This window comes from Acyrthosiphon pisum, chromosome A1 (genome assembly GCF_005508785.2).
Source record: "Acyrthosiphon pisum isolate AL4f chromosome A1, pea_aphid_22Mar2018_4r6ur, whole genome shotgun sequence".
Taxonomy (NCBI): Eukaryota; Metazoa; Arthropoda; class Insecta; order Hemiptera; family Aphididae; genus Acyrthosiphon; species Acyrthosiphon pisum.
The window spans coordinates 154,252,190-154,269,670 of NC_042494.1; the positions used below are offsets into that span (position 1 = coordinate 154,252,190).

General features: G+C 31.4%; 1 protein-coding gene, 1 long non-coding RNA gene and 1 other non-coding gene across 4 annotated transcripts in view; all 3 read right to left on the reverse strand.

The window, feature by feature from the left end:
- The window catches only part of Polr2h (polymerase (RNA) II (DNA directed) polypeptide H), a 129,660-nt gene that overhangs the window by 11,744 nt on the left and 100,435 nt on the right, over window positions 1-17,481 (reverse strand). For both annotated transcript variants that reach the window (NM_001162344.2, XM_029486137.1), the window contains exons 2-3: window positions 16,810-16,893; window positions 7,092-7,278 (exon numbers count right to left, since the gene is read on the reverse strand). In NM_001162344.2, coding sequence (NP_001155816.1) covers window positions 7,092-7,278; window positions 16,810-16,893 — 271 coding nt within the window. The remainder of the gene's footprint in view (window positions 1-7,091; window positions 7,279-16,809; window positions 16,894-17,481) is intronic.
- Mir317 (microRNA mir-317) lies at window positions 6,351-6,427 on the reverse strand. The gene has a single exon (NR_040155.1). It is a non-coding gene; the product is annotated as a microRNA mir-317 (primary transcript).
- LOC115033891 lies at window positions 8,852-10,420 on the reverse strand. Its single transcript, XR_003839226.1, has 2 exons — window positions 9,147-10,420; window positions 8,852-9,075 (listed from the first exon to the last, which is right to left on the reverse strand). It is a non-coding gene; the product is annotated as an uncharacterized LOC115033891 (long non-coding RNA).

The window sequence follows — 17,481 nt, forward strand, 5'->3', positions numbered from 1 at the left end:
ACTAATAAAATCTCACGTCGAAAGAGGTTTATAAATCAGTGTATGCAATTCAGCTCCCGCAATTAACCAGAATATAGGTATATTACATTAATTAAAACACGCTCCCGATTATGAAGAGTTTAATGATAATTTTCAATAAAAACGCATTAAGCGAAATTAGCAACTAGATAATTGTGCATAAAAATAAATGTATTTTATATAAAAACAGCCACTATAGCCAAAAAAATTAAGATACACTCTCACACCCGGACCACAGTTAAAATGTTACTAGTTTACATTTTATTATTTCAGCGATATAATTCAGAAAGTATTCCATCTTGTTTAAATAAACTATACCGTACACTTATCAAGTATAACATTTACAAATTGCATTATTAGTTTTCAAACAAAACCAATTTAAAAACAAATTTCTTAGTAACATACTAACATTATATTATTATAATATAAATCGATTCAATTAATTCGATAACATTTTAGAAGACCGTATATATTTCTATAAACTGGACCTGTTTAGATGGGTTCTCGATGATTGAATTGGCATGTACACAATATAATTATAATAGTCTGTTCAAATTAGGAACAGTAAAATTTGCAACAACCAAGTTTGGCAACCGTCATATATGTGCTATCAATAAACGTCCTAATCGAAACGGACGTGGCCCATTTGGCAAAGGGGTTTAAGTATGCGGTGGCGTATACACGATCGACCTACACTATTAGATTTATATTCACCTGTCTTTTATTTTGTTTTATTCTTTCGCACAATAGATTTTCTGACAAGCTATAGTGCGATGGCAAAGGATAAAAGAACGAACGTGAGAGTGTGAGAGGGACTGTGGTAGAGTGAACGGGAGCGGGAAGGAAATATGTAAGTATATACGTATAGATAAAAGCCTCGAGAAAAGTGTACGGTAGTTGTCGGGGAGTGGGGTAGAAGGGATTGAAGAGAGAATACAACATTAAGTACTCGCCGCAATGCACCACTGACCCAGTTCAGCCGTGGGGTTTCGTGCCACGCGTCTCTTGGCCCTTATAACCATTCTCTCTCACTCACTCACTATCTCTCACTCCCTCTATCTTTCTCTTACATGCGGGTATTTTTATTATTACTCAACGGTATTGTAATGTTTAAACACGTCATTTTTCCCGAACATCATACAGACTCCGACATAAGTTTAATACACTTTTAACAGTTTTAATCTTTTCTCGAATTGAAATGTGACGTGTGGCAAAGGAAAGCTAACCCTAAAAATATAATTTATTTTGTAGGTTTTATAAAAAGTATTCAAAATATGTTGGGATACGTGTTCGTCCAGTATATTTTGTAATCTTCGCATTCAAATTTAAACCGACAACTTTCGAAACTGATATTAATACGTCAAGGTCTATATTAACAAACTAGATGGCCGGGCTGAGTGAGAAGAAAAACTACCTCCAACGCGAACGTTTATTGAGTAGCAGCTGGCGGAACGAAAAAATTCTAAAGGAACGGTCATTTCCGGTATGAGGCTCATACCGGCCATATTTTTACGCTGGTTGCATACACCTAAGCCTCTGAATTGCCTACTCATTACGCCCTCAATAATATTAAATTGCGCAACGAATTTTTTACACTGTTAGTCTTGGGCGTGGTTTTTAAATTATTTTATATTCTTTAAAAGAAGAAAAACTATTTAACTATAGACTAAAATTTTTAAGTTTTATTATTGGATGAGTAAAAATATTAAAATTTAAAAATTCGAATAATAACTATAACCATCAATAAATACATAATAAGTAAGTATTTATAAAAATATGAAATACCTTTATTTTATTTTAATGACGGAATTGATTAAAAATCATTAACGAATCTATCATTGAATGGATTAAAGATGTTAGGAGTAAGTATTATAATTTACTTTTTTAATATTATATATTTAAGCGGTATATTAAATTAGACTTCAACTGTATCTACATATCTATCACGTGTAATTAATACATGTTACATAATTTGAAAGACAAATTCCACCAGAAGATAATATGATCAGTACACAAACCACAACCTTGACCATTCATATTTAATATCATTTGCACATGATTGAATGACCAATCAAAAGACCTTCACACAATCTACTACTTAATTCGAGTAAACGTCAGTATAAACGAAGTAATATAAAAACAATTTATAAATGATTATTAATTATTATAGTCATGTTATTTTATAAAAATAACTAATAGAATTATTATTTTACGTTTGAAATCAATATTTTAAACACAAAGTAGGTATTGTGTGCATTAAATATCTTTAGTCTTTGAAGTTCTACATATTTAAAAATAAATTAACATTATAAGCAATGCGAACAATAATTAGCGAAATTTAAGAATTAATAAAACATATTTAATATGGTTTTTAACACATTTTGTTTTACATAATTATTCGAATTTGTTTAGTACAATTAATGTCGTTTAATTTATGTTTAAAAAGCACTAGAAAATAATCAAAAGAATGCATGAACAATATTTTATGAAAATTCAACGAACAACAAGCACGATACAAATCTCTGTACCTTACAGAGGCAAATTTTAATTTAGACGGTCTCTACTGTTTTAATTTAGGGCTATCTTCATTGTTAGTTTACGGTACTAAACAATTTGTTTAGCGCAATAAATTCAAAGCAATTTATCGCCTTAACCCTGCAGATATACAATTTTACATTACACGAGCCCCCATATTATATAGTTATGTACTCACTACTCAGTACTTATTAATCATGAATATATACAGGTTTATAAACAATTAATTTAAACACTGGAATTTATGTACCTGTTATAATACATGAATATAAAAATCAAGTTCATTTTTAAAAATATATAATTTTTTAAATTTATATCTAACTGAACCTTAAATCATTAATTTTAATAATAAATCAAAAATATAAGATACTAAAAGTCGTATATTAAAAAGTGGTTGGTAGTGTCGTAAAATACTAAAATCTTCTCTGCTTAAAAATACCTAGCATTTAAATATATATATTTATTTTTTACATTTTTATTAGTTTATGTCTTCTATTATTACAAATATGAGCTCAAACAAACCTCATTAGTCATTAAGTATAGATTGTATTGTTAAAAGACAATCCACGGCACACATATTATTACTGTTCAAAATGGCAATTAGTCAACCAAAATGTAGAGTAACTTGAGTAAACGAATAATTTACTTTACGTAAGGCGTTTAATAACTACCCACCATAATATAGACGATATTTTTATTGTATGGTTTATTTTAAATAATTTTAATTAAATACGAATAATTGCAGATTGCTCGCTTATGAATATTTATTAAAAAGAGCAAAGTAATAACTAATAAGTTGTAACTTACGAACAAAATATATTGTAGGAAATAAACAAAATGTATTCAATATAATGTGTACATATCAAATTTAAAATTCAAACAATTGGATTTGATATGTTTTCTGATAAGGATTATAGCAGTTTTTCTTAATAGATGCATAATATAAATAAATATATTAAATCTCGAAGAAGGTTAATTATTATTATAATATGTACCCAAATGTTGTTGTTCATTGATATAAAGCATGTAATGTTTAAAAAAAAAGTATTCCTTTTTTTTTTTATTGAACAAAAATTTATATTTACAATCTGTATTTATGTGTAGTACAATAAGCAAATGGGATGTGGTTGATAAGCAGGAGGGGGAAGTCACCCAATGGTGGCACCCCGTAAAGATATACCTAAATTAAATAATACCATTGTATTTATTACTTGAAATATTATTTTTAATGAAAAAAATGAATATTTATTATTTTAGCAATGAATACTAAATTATGCTTAGGTATTTAATAACTATTATTTTATTGCGCAGACATAAGTGATCGCGCCATATTTTAGATTCTGAGCGGAGCGATTAATGTAGGTACTGATTTTACAATGAGGTTTTTTAATTTTTTTTTTTTGTGTCTGTCACCACCGTGGTTTGGGGCAGTAAAACTTCTTCCATTTTTTTTAACAGTTTTTTTTCTGATAGGTAAGTGAATCTTACTAGTACTTTGGTAGGTCAAAAGTAAAAAATTTCTAAAGATTTTCGAAAGCGCCGGGAAAAAGAAAAGAAAAATTAAATAAAAACGGGAATTTCTACGTTAGATTTTCGACAAAATTGAAAATTTAAAACAAGGTTCCACGTAAGTAGGTTTTTCTGTAACCAAAATATCTCAAAAATATAAAAACACAGTTTTTTTTACAGTGATTTTATGTTCAAATTTGGACGAAATTACATATTAAATAATCAAGATTAATGATTTTAGTTATTTTTCTGTAATATTATAATATTAATTCAACTTACCGGGTACCGTACTAATAATAAGTATTAACAATATAATTATAATATAAAATATCTACACTGACAAATCATCTTTGCTCAGAATCGGTTTTCGTATACAAAATACAAATATACATTGATATTATATATCATTGAATTCAAATTAAATACCATCCATTATACAGTCACCCACTTGTGCCCTACTGTACATCCACTTACCAACCTTTTTTTGTTAAATTGTTTTTTAAAAATGATGAACTCAGTTAATCTTCCAAAAGAATCTTAACATTTCATATAAATTATAAATACAAAAAAATATAAGTGAATCATGATTTAAATTAGTTCACATCTTTTAATCTTTTCATAAGCTATATTATTTGTATAAAATGCATAGTAATGATAGATCATAGATACATTGGTGGTTACTAGGTACCTATTAGTACCTATAATATACCAATATGACTGTATAATTAAATACAGATAATATCTTATTTTAATTAAGTATCTATAATTTATAGGTATTTACGTTTGTTTTAAACGTTGAAACCAATAATATAAAATATATAATATGAATTAAAACCAAAACTCTACCCCACGATTCTATCTGAACATGTGCAAGTTATAATTTGTAAGTACCACTCACTAGAAAATTAATCTGTAACGATTTGTAGGTACGTGATATGTAGTGAATATGAGTATATGACATATTATACCTATTACCATTAGTCGAAGTAACCCGATACTCTCAGTATATACGCGGGATGACAATATAATATTATTATCCTGATTTCATATCAGCACAGCAACTTGTGTAGGTATGTATTTTGATTAAAATATTTTATGGAGAAATACTCGGTGTTCGTGCACTATGCATTGCTCGGCGAATAGTGCAATTTATTTAATGAAAATGCTTAAATATATTATTATATAGTAGGTACAAGTTTGAAGTTACACTATTAAATTATACGATTACGGTTGTCCAAACACAAACTGGCGGATTATATTTACAATGCACATACATATTAGTGATGTAGTATGATATTATTTTAACTATACTACATCGTAATATCAAAAATAAATTTATTATTGCCAATTTTTTTTACGCTCTAAATGTTTTTTTAATTCATTATTTTATATTATACATACACAATAAATAAAAAACATTATCATAAATGAAAAATAACAAAAATAATATCGAATAATAATATTTTACCATAATATTATATTATATTAATCTAGCTATAGCAGACGAGATTCGTTTAAATCGTAATCTACATTTATTTTTCTGTCAAAATGTAAATTTAATTTGTTCGATATGGTTTTGCATCAATGCATAATCGTTCTGCATTATGCCTATCAATAATAACTACAGGCAGATTAGGTAGAATAATATTTTCTATTGTTAATTGTTGTCACCGTGCTGAGCGAATAATACTTTTCACCTTAGAATTAAACGATTTGCGCACCGGGGATGATAATATTATTAATAACTAATAACATGTAGAGGTAGAAAAACCGAGAGACGGCAATAATAACGTATCAGCACTGAGCAACCATACACGCGTTTTTTTCTATTTGATTAATTTCCGCAAGCCGCAAGAAATGACCGCGATAACATAATGACAATATTATGTTATAATTTTTATTAATATTATTATCACTATACTTTTCAGAACCGACGATAGCGTCAAATTGTATTTGTTTGTTCTCACAATTCCACGACGGCGTTATTACTATTATTATTAATTACAAATTACAATATAATAATATTATAATATAGCTACCTATTTTACTACACGCATAATCGTATCAATATTATCATCACAAAATGCGTAGGTACATGGTTATGATCGCCGGTTTATAATTAACTATAATATTGTAATATATTACTATGCACTCGTACAATATTGATAATCTATAGCGTTATTATTATTTATTACACAAATTTGTATAGCGTTAATTAATAGTATACGTGCGGAGGGTTTATCCAGCGGTGTGATGCCGTCCGTAGTAATTGTTCTGCGATGGAACTGAGATACCACCAGCTGTGTTCACTCTGATTTCATCGAATAATTATCGAAATAACATGACAAGTTAACACAGCGAGGTTCCCAGTCCCACACGACAGAATGGTCGTTGCGGCTCTCTCTATCTGTCTGGCTGCAACGAGTTACGACGGTGTGTCCGCAAAAAAATCCGCGCGTCCGTAACTGCTGGTGCGATCTGCCGTCGACGTGTGGCGGTACACGCGCTGTCTTTTACCCATAGATTGCGCTGCGTGTACCGTGCCAAAACCATACTGATTCATCTTATTAAATAAATAGATTGGAAAAAAAACAAATACACTTACAAAAAACCATTACAATCTACAATTACGGAACTATACTCTGCCAGGTGGTGGTTGCGACGGGCGGATGGGTGCGGGTGGATGATGTCTTAGACAACGAGATAGGCGAATAACAATATCGTTTTTTTAATCGTCGTGTTTATTGCGCACAACGCATGAACTGGTACGTGAAGTATTTTGTTTTTATTGAAACAACAATATAAAACGCGATAATTATTATTAAGACGCATGTGAGAAAAATCTAGAATAGACAACCACCATTCTCACCAAAACCACCTGCATTAGCGAATGACGAAATCAAGATTTATCGCCGATCCCTCACACCCCACTAAATACACGTTTAGATACACCAAATATATTGCATTATCGTCATAATATTATATTATTCGACGAGTGTTAAGCAAAATAATATGGCACAGGTACTCACAGTTTGTTTTTGTGCGACTCCTTCACCTTGTCGTCGCCTTCGATCCGATAAATCTTGCCGTACATGACATACTCGAAACTGTCGGCCCTGCAGCCGTTCTGATCCATTTCTATGGGGTTCCAATCGCCAGCGTCAGGCTGTCCATCTTCGCGTAACGTGGTGGCCAACACCAGTCGGAATTTATCACCTGTAACAAAAAATTCATGTTTTCAAACATGTCTATTCCGACTCGTCTACGCGTTTTCGGGGTTTCATTATTTTCGTTTTATGTTTTTCCACATCCGAGTTTCCCAAAGTCATAATTATGAGACCTATACTAAATTTGCCGGCACTCTAAGAAACCGGTCGAATAGAAGAAAAAAACCAGAGACGTTAAAAACGAAACCGGTTAGACTTAATAATTCTATTCTTACATCACCGCATAAGCATATTACTCACAGGACCGATGACCACCAGACTACATACGTAAATATTAGCTGCCGTAGAGAATGAACATACTTGTATACCTAGTACCTACCTATCTACTCAGTACTCTGTACAACCGTGAATGCAAGAGTATAAAATGTTAATATTTGGGAAGGATTTCGAGCGTATATTAAGCTTTCTGGGAGAACTGTATTATAATACTTGTAATCGATTCGTTGCGTTCAGTTCAATGTTGAAATACCAATAATAGGTACCTATTTTACATGTACAGTTATCTAACCCACTACCCCAGTGAGTGGTTGCAGTAAAATTTGATAGACTGTTGGAAATTGAGAATTCCATACCCTTTCTCTTAACAATATTATTTTTTATTATAATTATTTTGAACAGTTGACAGAACGAGAAAAATCGTTTCGGTAATCCAACGTATATAGCATAATATTAAAATGTAATTGATTTCATAAATTGTATTAAGTATTTTACACGCATACTTGTAGTGGGCACGTTTAATATTAGTGTTTGTAAAATATTATAATAGTAGTGTCATAATAATATTTTCAGACTTTCAACGACCAAAAGTTTTTTTTTTTTTAGAAATAACAACAAATTGATATTATTTAAAAAAAAAATTATAATATCTATTAACAAAAAAAAATTGTTAAATAAGTACGTACGTACTAAAAATTAGGTCGAAAATTATATGAAGGATCTAAATATACTATATACGATATACCCGACTACACGTGACAATTATAAATTCAGTGCGAAAAATTAAGTTCAATTACATAATAAAATGTATAAATGTTTAAAAAATATGAATTTCATATTTTAATTCGTCAAAAATAAAACAAGTACCTACTGAAAGAGTTATAACAGATACCTTAAGACAGGTACCTAGCTATAACAGTCAACAGATACATTTAGAAAATCTCAAAATTATTCATTACATATTTATCATTGAAAACGTGTATAAGAAGAATAGACAAATAGATAGAAGTTCGTGTTGTAAAAGAACCTGTTTATATACCATAATATTATACATATACAAACATTTTAGTTATTACTCATTTTGACACTTGGAATCGTGATATCCATATAATATATAAATATAGTATGGAATATATAGTATATAGGTACTATATACCTACTATAAAAATCAAATTCTCGAAAACCAGTTTTTAAACATTACTAAGATATTATCTTATATTAGAAATTGTACACTTCAATTAGATAAAACTATTTTTCTAAAGCATTATTATTCATCATAGATAGGGTAAAAAAAAATATATATAACAATAGTATTTTAATAATAAAATAATTTAAACTAAAAATAATTGATCTAAAAAACATCGGCTTCTATGGCCATTAGTATGACATTAACTTAAGATTTTACAATTGTATGGTTGACTTATACTATGGCTTAAATTAGGTTATATAGCTGAATTTCTTTAATAAATTGTAGGATTTTGGTGATTGATTGGGGGTCGGGTCCGAGTGCTTCTCCGATTTGTTGTGATATTTGGTGTTTTTTCCTCATGTCATATAACATGTATATAACCTATCTAATACGAATTAAATCTTAAATATTTTCAATTTAATCACTGTTATAATTAAAATTATAATACATACGTGGTTCAACTATAAAGCTTTGAATAAATAGGTACTCAATTAATTAGGTTTGAACTTTGCCTTTTTATAAGCATAATAGTAGGTATAGGTTTATAATAATATATTGTACATTTGCACCCAGTACTGTTATTTATCAACATTGATTCAAAATTTAAAATCTTATCTGAAAAATCAATAGCTTATATAAGCAAACATTGTTCATTATCATCACAAGCCTTTAAACTTTCATTAAATGACTCTTATCTGACCTCTTTGTACTTGTCAATGTAATGAAAGTATACGTATTGGATCTTTCCCACATCTTATTTCACCATCTTTCACTCAACGCACTCGACGTGTAGAGTATTCACTGAATACTATTCAGCTGTATTCATTCTTTAAATTGGCATAATATTCCATAACTTTTTCATCAATCTCACTATGATATCAGAATCAATCATAACATAATATTAATAATATATTATCCATATGTATGTATAATATATAAACTAGTTTATACTGGTATTGCTGATTTCTTTGTATTTTGTTATTGTTATTTATTTATAAATTCTTCGTCTACTTTAATTTACTGTTAAAAGTAATAAAAATATATTTAAAAAAAAAAACAGCACAAGATATTGAAATCAGATGGTACTATGGTAGACGATAAACACTCATTTCATTTTGTGATGGTACTATACAAAAATCAACAAATTTCAAACTGGTTTCATTGCAGAGATCGACTAAAACCATTTACGATTGGTAGTTTATAAAAAATTACATAACAAATCAAATAATGACCAATTCTGCAAAGTATTATCTTGACCCCGAATTCCGATCAATATAATATATTGATGGATATAAGATAGCAGGCCAATATATACTTAACTTTAGAAGTCTTTGTTCGAAAGTCTTCAGAGAAGTAAAAACATTGTACCTAAATCAGAACATTTTTTGACCCAGAATCTAACACATATTTAATAGTTATTAAATGTTTACATATATGTATTAGTAGTAAAGCCTAAAGGTACAGTAGATATAATCAACTTTAAAACATACTTATATATTTGTAATTTAGAGAATCGAAAACTTTAAAGTAAGTACTTTAAAATTAATTATACCTACTGATGAGTAAATTATTCAGTATTAGATTTTGATCATAATAAAGGGTCAATAAATGGAGTTCAGTCTAGAATATTGTATGACAGTTTATGGATTTAATAATATTTATGTATTGAATTTGTGTTTATTAGAAACAAAAAACATAATTTATGAAAACAGCGAATGTAAAAAAACAATACATACTTCCATTTGATATTATTATTTTATTTGTTTCATAAATATGTTATTTGTACACAATTATTTTATTAATAAATAGTATAGTGTTAATTTTATTCCAAATATACTATCATTGGTAATATTCAATAAATAAATAAAGACAAAACAGTGAAGCTATACGAGTCGAAAGTCTATATACCCAAAAACATATATATTATATTACAGTAAATGTATAGCTAGTATATATCATATAGGTTTTAATGTTGTAAATTATTTTATATCAAATATAACTATTTATTAACAAATCCAACTAAAAGTTATTGCCAAATCTACATATATATATATATATATATATATGTATATAAGTATATTATATAAGATATAACCCTAGAGGCCTAGCACCCAATAATAAATCATTTTATGAAAGAATTTTTTTAGCTATCACAATATTTGTTTTTTATTCAAATAATTGATGATATCAATTCATTTTAATTTATGAAAGTTATTCCTTTTGAATTATAAATAATATAATATAATAATTAATAGAATGAACTAATTGAGTTTATTTAAAATAAAATCAATACCCATGCGGCTATGTATTAGTATTATAGTACTATAATAAATTCCACAAGACCATAATATTAAATTAAGAAATTGATATTAATTTTCGTTTTATTACCACAACTATAATATTACGATAAATCATATTATTATACTCAATTATAGTAGGTATGCAATACCTATGATTATATTATTGTAAATATTTTTTTTATGTGTTAATAATTTTCAGCGTAAAATTATGTAATATTTCTTTGTAAAATAGATTTTTGGCAAACACATAAATAGTCACAGTAGTGATCAAATTACTGTGGTAATTTCTGCGAACCGATACGTTTTGAAACTGAATTTTCACCGTTTTTTTAATGTTATTATATTATATAGGTAATGTTTTTATTTGAATGCTTCATATGTACTGTAGATGCGTCATTATTAACATTTTTACCATTGGATCAATTATGACACTATACAGACGGTTACCGCAAATACCGAAAATTGCCGGCGGTTTACGGCCGTCTCCGAAGTTTATTGTTTGAATATCATTAATTCCTCAGGTAAAAAAAATTGGCTGGTCGTCTGAGGATGTTTTAATATAATATAACACTATAACAGTAGGTAGTGGGTATTAATTTTAGTACGATGACGCCCGATAAAATAATATGGTAGGTAATAGGTACAATACGAGTACATCATAGGTTCAAAAAGATTTAAAATTAAAAAAATTATATAGCCGAGATAATAATAGATTGCCTATTGTTGTGCCTAAAATTATTAAATATTATCCCAATATTCCGCATTAAACGGTAGCGATTGTCCTGCAACTGCATAATCTCGAATCTCCGTTCTCCGTACCCAACGCGACGGAGACGTTATAGTTTCGCCCTAGTTTTTTCTCCCACAGAACTTGATCCATGGAACCCTCTCCCCAACCATTCAACCCTCGAAGGACGCCGTGTGAAGGGGGCCACGGTTACCACGCGCATTCGTGTTCGCGCACGTCTTACCGATTTTCTTTTTTATTGTTCATCATACAATATTTATTGCACACACAAACATCCAAAGAGAAAATCATATAAATTACTTATACCGATTACCCTGTACGTACATAATTTTCGTGGTGCGTGTGCGTGTATCTGTAAATGTGGTGGTGGCGGCGGCGGCAATGTCGAAGGTTCGAGCGTGCGCGCGACAAGCAAGCGAGCGATTGGCGGCAGCGGTGAGAGATGAAAATATTATATATGCGGAGTGGTGAGGGGGTGAGAGAGAGAGAGAGAGAGAGAGAGAGAGAGAATGATAAGGGCCGAGAGCGAGAGTGAGTCGCGTTCGACGTCCCGCGTACAACCTTGGCACTGAGAACCCGCCCGTGCGCATCTAACCTTGGCATTGAAAACAACGACGGCGCACTGTAGGACTGGCGGGCGGAGAAGACTCGCGCTGAAATCGCGATGGAAACGCGGCGCCGCGTCGGTCGACGGACGGACGGTGCAGCGGGCGTGCGGAGCGCCTGGCGCGCGCGCGAACCACTCAGAGGGAATTATCGGTGACGGTGGGAACGAGGTAACGGTTGATGTGCGGGCGGTGGAGGGGGTGGTCAGACGAGAGTGGAAGCGAAAAAAACAGTCAGACCGGCGCGTCAGAGACCTGACACACTACGCCGGGTGTTGCGTCATTCCACCGGCGGAGAGTACGTGCGCGCGCGTTTGCGGGCGGTGGGCAAGCACAAAGGTTGGTTTTGGCGGGGAGGAGAAGGGTGGTAGTAGGCGAATCGATCCGATGGTGAGTGCGTGTGTGTGTGTGTATGTCATGTGAGTGTGTGTGTGTGTGTGTGTGGCACATCACCAGCTGACGGCGGGGGCAACCTTGGATAATATTATTTTTCTTTCGAACACATCGCGGTATTATAATAGTGCAAAAGATAAAATCCCCTTCCCAAATGAGTTTTTCATTTTTTTTTTATTTAGCAATAGTCATTGTAAGGTACTACACCGCGGAGATGATATTATTATTTCGTATTCCGAGCTGAAGCGTATGGCAGTTTTTCAGTTCGGCTGAATATAACAATACGCGCATAATAATAATATAATAATACGTAGGTACTTCTATATTGTTGTTATTTTGATGAGTTTCTTTTGTAGGTATAGTGTTATATTATTTTCATTTTCTTCCTTTTCGCGACACTTTAAAATATATTTTTAAGATACGTCATTACTCATAACATACTTACATCTGAGCGGGCGTTTGGCGAAACGAACGACGAATTTTCATTAAATATTCACATCGATACGACCGCGTGATTATAATATATTGTGTCGTTTTTACGCCCCGCGAAACATAACGTTTTATCGGAAGCACCGATACGAACAGCAAATAAAAAACGCGAAAATATTCGCATAAAACATTTTTATTTTGGCAACTGTTCAATATTACAATTAGACGGCAATGATGTATAACTTTAAACAATTTTATTTTTGGGTTTCCGTGGGAAAAAATGCGCGGTTAAATACACAACTTGTGCTGGCGTTTTCGAGAAAACGAAAAGCGATTAAATAAAAAAATGAATCAATTATAGTTTGTAATAGAAACTCAGTAGGTAAATAAAATATGTAGGTACAAGTGTAGTTACAACTATAAAATGAAAAAGATTTCAAAAAAAATATTTAATTGCGTTTTTATGCGTAATGAAAATAATCTAATTTTGTATACAGTAGTGAGCACGTATTGTTTTACAATAATTATTAAAATTATTCATAAACCATCGTCTCAGATGATCTCTATTTTATAGAATTTTTATAAAATTAACCGACTTGAGTTCAGAATCTCCAAAAATATCTCATTACTTTGTGCAGATTTTATTTTTTTCGCAAAATATGAATCAAAATATTTAAAACTGAATAATAGTATTTAATCAACAAATTACAAAAGAACATAATAGTTGTATAATTCTCAAACTTATAGGCAATAAGAAAAAAATTTGTTTTAAACAGCTTTATATAAACACGTAATTTTACGACAAAATTTTAAAAATTTTAAAAATAATTTTATGTTAAGTGAATTCAAGAGATTAAAATGATGGAAATTCATAATAAATTATCATAAACATGAAAAAAAAGTGGTTAAAATTTGCCTAATTTATTATTCAAACCCATCCTAAATACCACTGCGATATATTCTTATAAATATTTTATATCAAATTCTAAAATCTACTGAAAATAATCGGCATGGTACTTACCTAAATTATAAAGTGAAATTATTAATTATCTTTTATTTGTTACCTACACTAACTAAAGAGGTACATACATCAATTTCGATTGTACATGGTATACAATACTTTCTGCCGAATTAAATGGCCGAAGGCCTTATGTCGTTGGAAATCGGAGACGTATGCGCACCATGTAACGGGGAAACGGAATTCGCGTTCTCAGTGCCGGAGGAGGGGATTATTGTAGACTGAATGATTTATTTTCGGTTTAAATCGGATATTCGGATGGAATTTGGCAGTGAAGTGTCTTCAGCGGGTCGAGAAATTCCTCTCGGTGTTTTCGTAAAACGCATAATATCGTTATCAAAATGAAAACATCACTTCAACACAAGTCTGGTCGTTTCGGGCGGAAAAGAAGAAAAAATGTATGAAGGAGAATCGATTCCACGGCCAGTCAGCAATTATTATTATATTATTTGAACGAACAAGCGCAATATTATTATGATATTATCATATTATAGCTGATACGTTACAACAACAGTAATAATAAAAACTAATTTTTAACATAATCATTTTTATGGAAATATATAAATATTATAATTTATAATATTATTAACAATGAACGATGATTATTACCGGGTTCCGTATTATAGACATCGTCCACAGCGTTTAACGGGCTTGCATATTGTAATAATATTATAGATGCATAATATTCACAACACACACACTGGCTGCTTCGTGGCCACCGTATTGTCCGATAGTGTACTATAATAGTGACGACCTATAGTCCGCGCGCATATCGTCAATATGTTAACATAATAATATTATTATCTATATGCATAAAATATAGTGCGTATACATTTTGCGCGATAAACGGCTGCGCAAATAATATTATCGGCAAAACAATAATTATTATTATTATACAATTTCGCGACGATGAAACGCGTACATAATACTTTAATATTGTAATATAACACAGCTAATATATTATAATATAATATGGTATCGCACAGATTTTTGCCGCCTAAAACCATAATAATAATATAATATGCCACGGAAACATAATATACGACGACGTCTATATAGCATAATATTATTAAAATATAGTATAATTGCAATTTATAAGTTATCAAAACGCGAAACGAAAAATATCGTGCGAGTGGTTTTTTTTTACCGTAAAAGTGGTTGGCATTACGGCGGCTGCTGCTTCTGCGGCGGTGGCGGTGGAGGTCGGCCGCGCGCGCGTGTTGTTTGACAAAGCGTTAAGCGGCTGCGGCGGCGAGGAAACTACTAACGCCGTCGTCGTCGACGCGTTCTTTTGGCGACGTGCGGCACACAGCGGCAGTATATACGACGGTAAACGGTGGCGGTGACGGTGGTGATGACTGATGACAGTGTATGGCACGGTGATGAGCGACGGGAGTGCACTTGCGACTGCCGTGCGGTGGGGTTTTCGAAAAACCCGCGAGCGCGGACAAAATATTACTGCATCGTGTATATACCTAACCTACGTGTCGAAAACTTTCGCACCAACCCATTCGGGGCCTCCCGTTCGGCGGCGGCGCGCACGCACGTTTTGCCAAATATACTGACGGGCCGGCGGACTTGGCGGGACGGGCGGGGCGGGCGTAGGAGTGTATACTCTAGGCGCCTCGGCTGCTGCCGCCACTGACGACGACGACGTTCTGCGGGCAGGCGGGCGGCGGGTGCGCGCGTGCGCGAGCGATCGTATAAAATGTATACATATTATTATTAAATTGTGTATGATATTTCTCGTACGGTAACGCTGGGCAGGGGCAGCGGCGAGCATAATAATATTATATATACATAGGTACGCGAAATGCGAATATAATATTAATTACTATTACCTGAAATAATAAAAGAACAGAAGAACGCACATTTTTGTGTAAAAGATTACGTGGGGTCCACAGTATAATATCATAATACAGCTGCAGAACGATGAAAATGGTTGAGCGAGTAAAATCGGATACGGCACGAAAGCACGATAATGATTATTATTTATTATATATCGATCGTGCGCCAAAAAAAAAAAAATCGAACGATTGGAAAATCATTTTCGGAGATAAAGCGGGTCCCATATATTATTTAAATTGTGTACTTCATATATCTGCAAATTTATTTATACATTTTATTGATTCAGGCGTCCAGGATTGTTAAAACTAGTATTTTAAACAATAAAAATGTCTGTTTATTGATTAAAAACCCAATCTCTCCTCCAGCCTTTCAATCTGGCTAAACATTTTACTGACTAAATCTTAAGGTAGGTATAGTTCATATGTTACTCGTAACCGAGTGATAAGTCTGCTACGGTCGAAGTGACGCAAATAGCGCCACTTAAGTAAGGGTATCACGTGCTTAAGACCGGTAAAATAGTATACTCTTGTCTCTTCTAGTAGTATGTAGTTAGAATACTAGATTCAGGATTCCAAGTATATAAGTACTAGTTATATTAACTAATATTATTATCCTATACAGGAAGTCTCACGGTAAGTTTTTTTTATATTAAATTTAGATAATATAGACAATTTTACTTTAAATTATAATAATCTGTAACTCTCTTCCACTGCAATCATACTTTTCTTTAACTTATACCTAAATAATATAATTATATAGTATATACACACTCACCCAAATCCATAGGATAAATCCACGAATTGATATCCAAGATCAATTCCATCTTGAACGATTCGCTCTCGCAGTGCAAACGGCTCACTGAAATAACAAATACAATAATATGAAATAATAATAATATGACATACACGACATTATTGCTATTCTGTGCTGTCTTACATACGCACAGCGCACACAATAATTGCAACAGTAGGCAACGTCAATCGAAAAAAAAAAATCGTTGTTATTTTCATTCACAAATGGAAAATTATATACAATATACATATAATAAGTAAGTTATCAGGTGACAGGTCATGTAATATAATATACATAATATATACATGCACAGTATACAGAATAGGTCAAATTCATAAATACTAGTCAGCTTTAGCTATGAAAACGAAAGAGAAAACGCGATAATAGGTTATCAAATGTAAGTTAGAGCAAATATTTGTACTAAACATACATTTATCGCTTATATTAATACCTATAAAAATATATATTTATAAATTATAGTATAGATATAATATAGATATTGAGCTTAAAAAATGTATTACGTTTAGTAAATACAAATATATTGGTCCAGAGCATCTTATAGTATTAATCGCGAGATTAATAAGTATAATAGTAGGTAAAAACTAACAAAATTGATCGATTTTTTTATAATAGTAATCATAATAATTATTATTT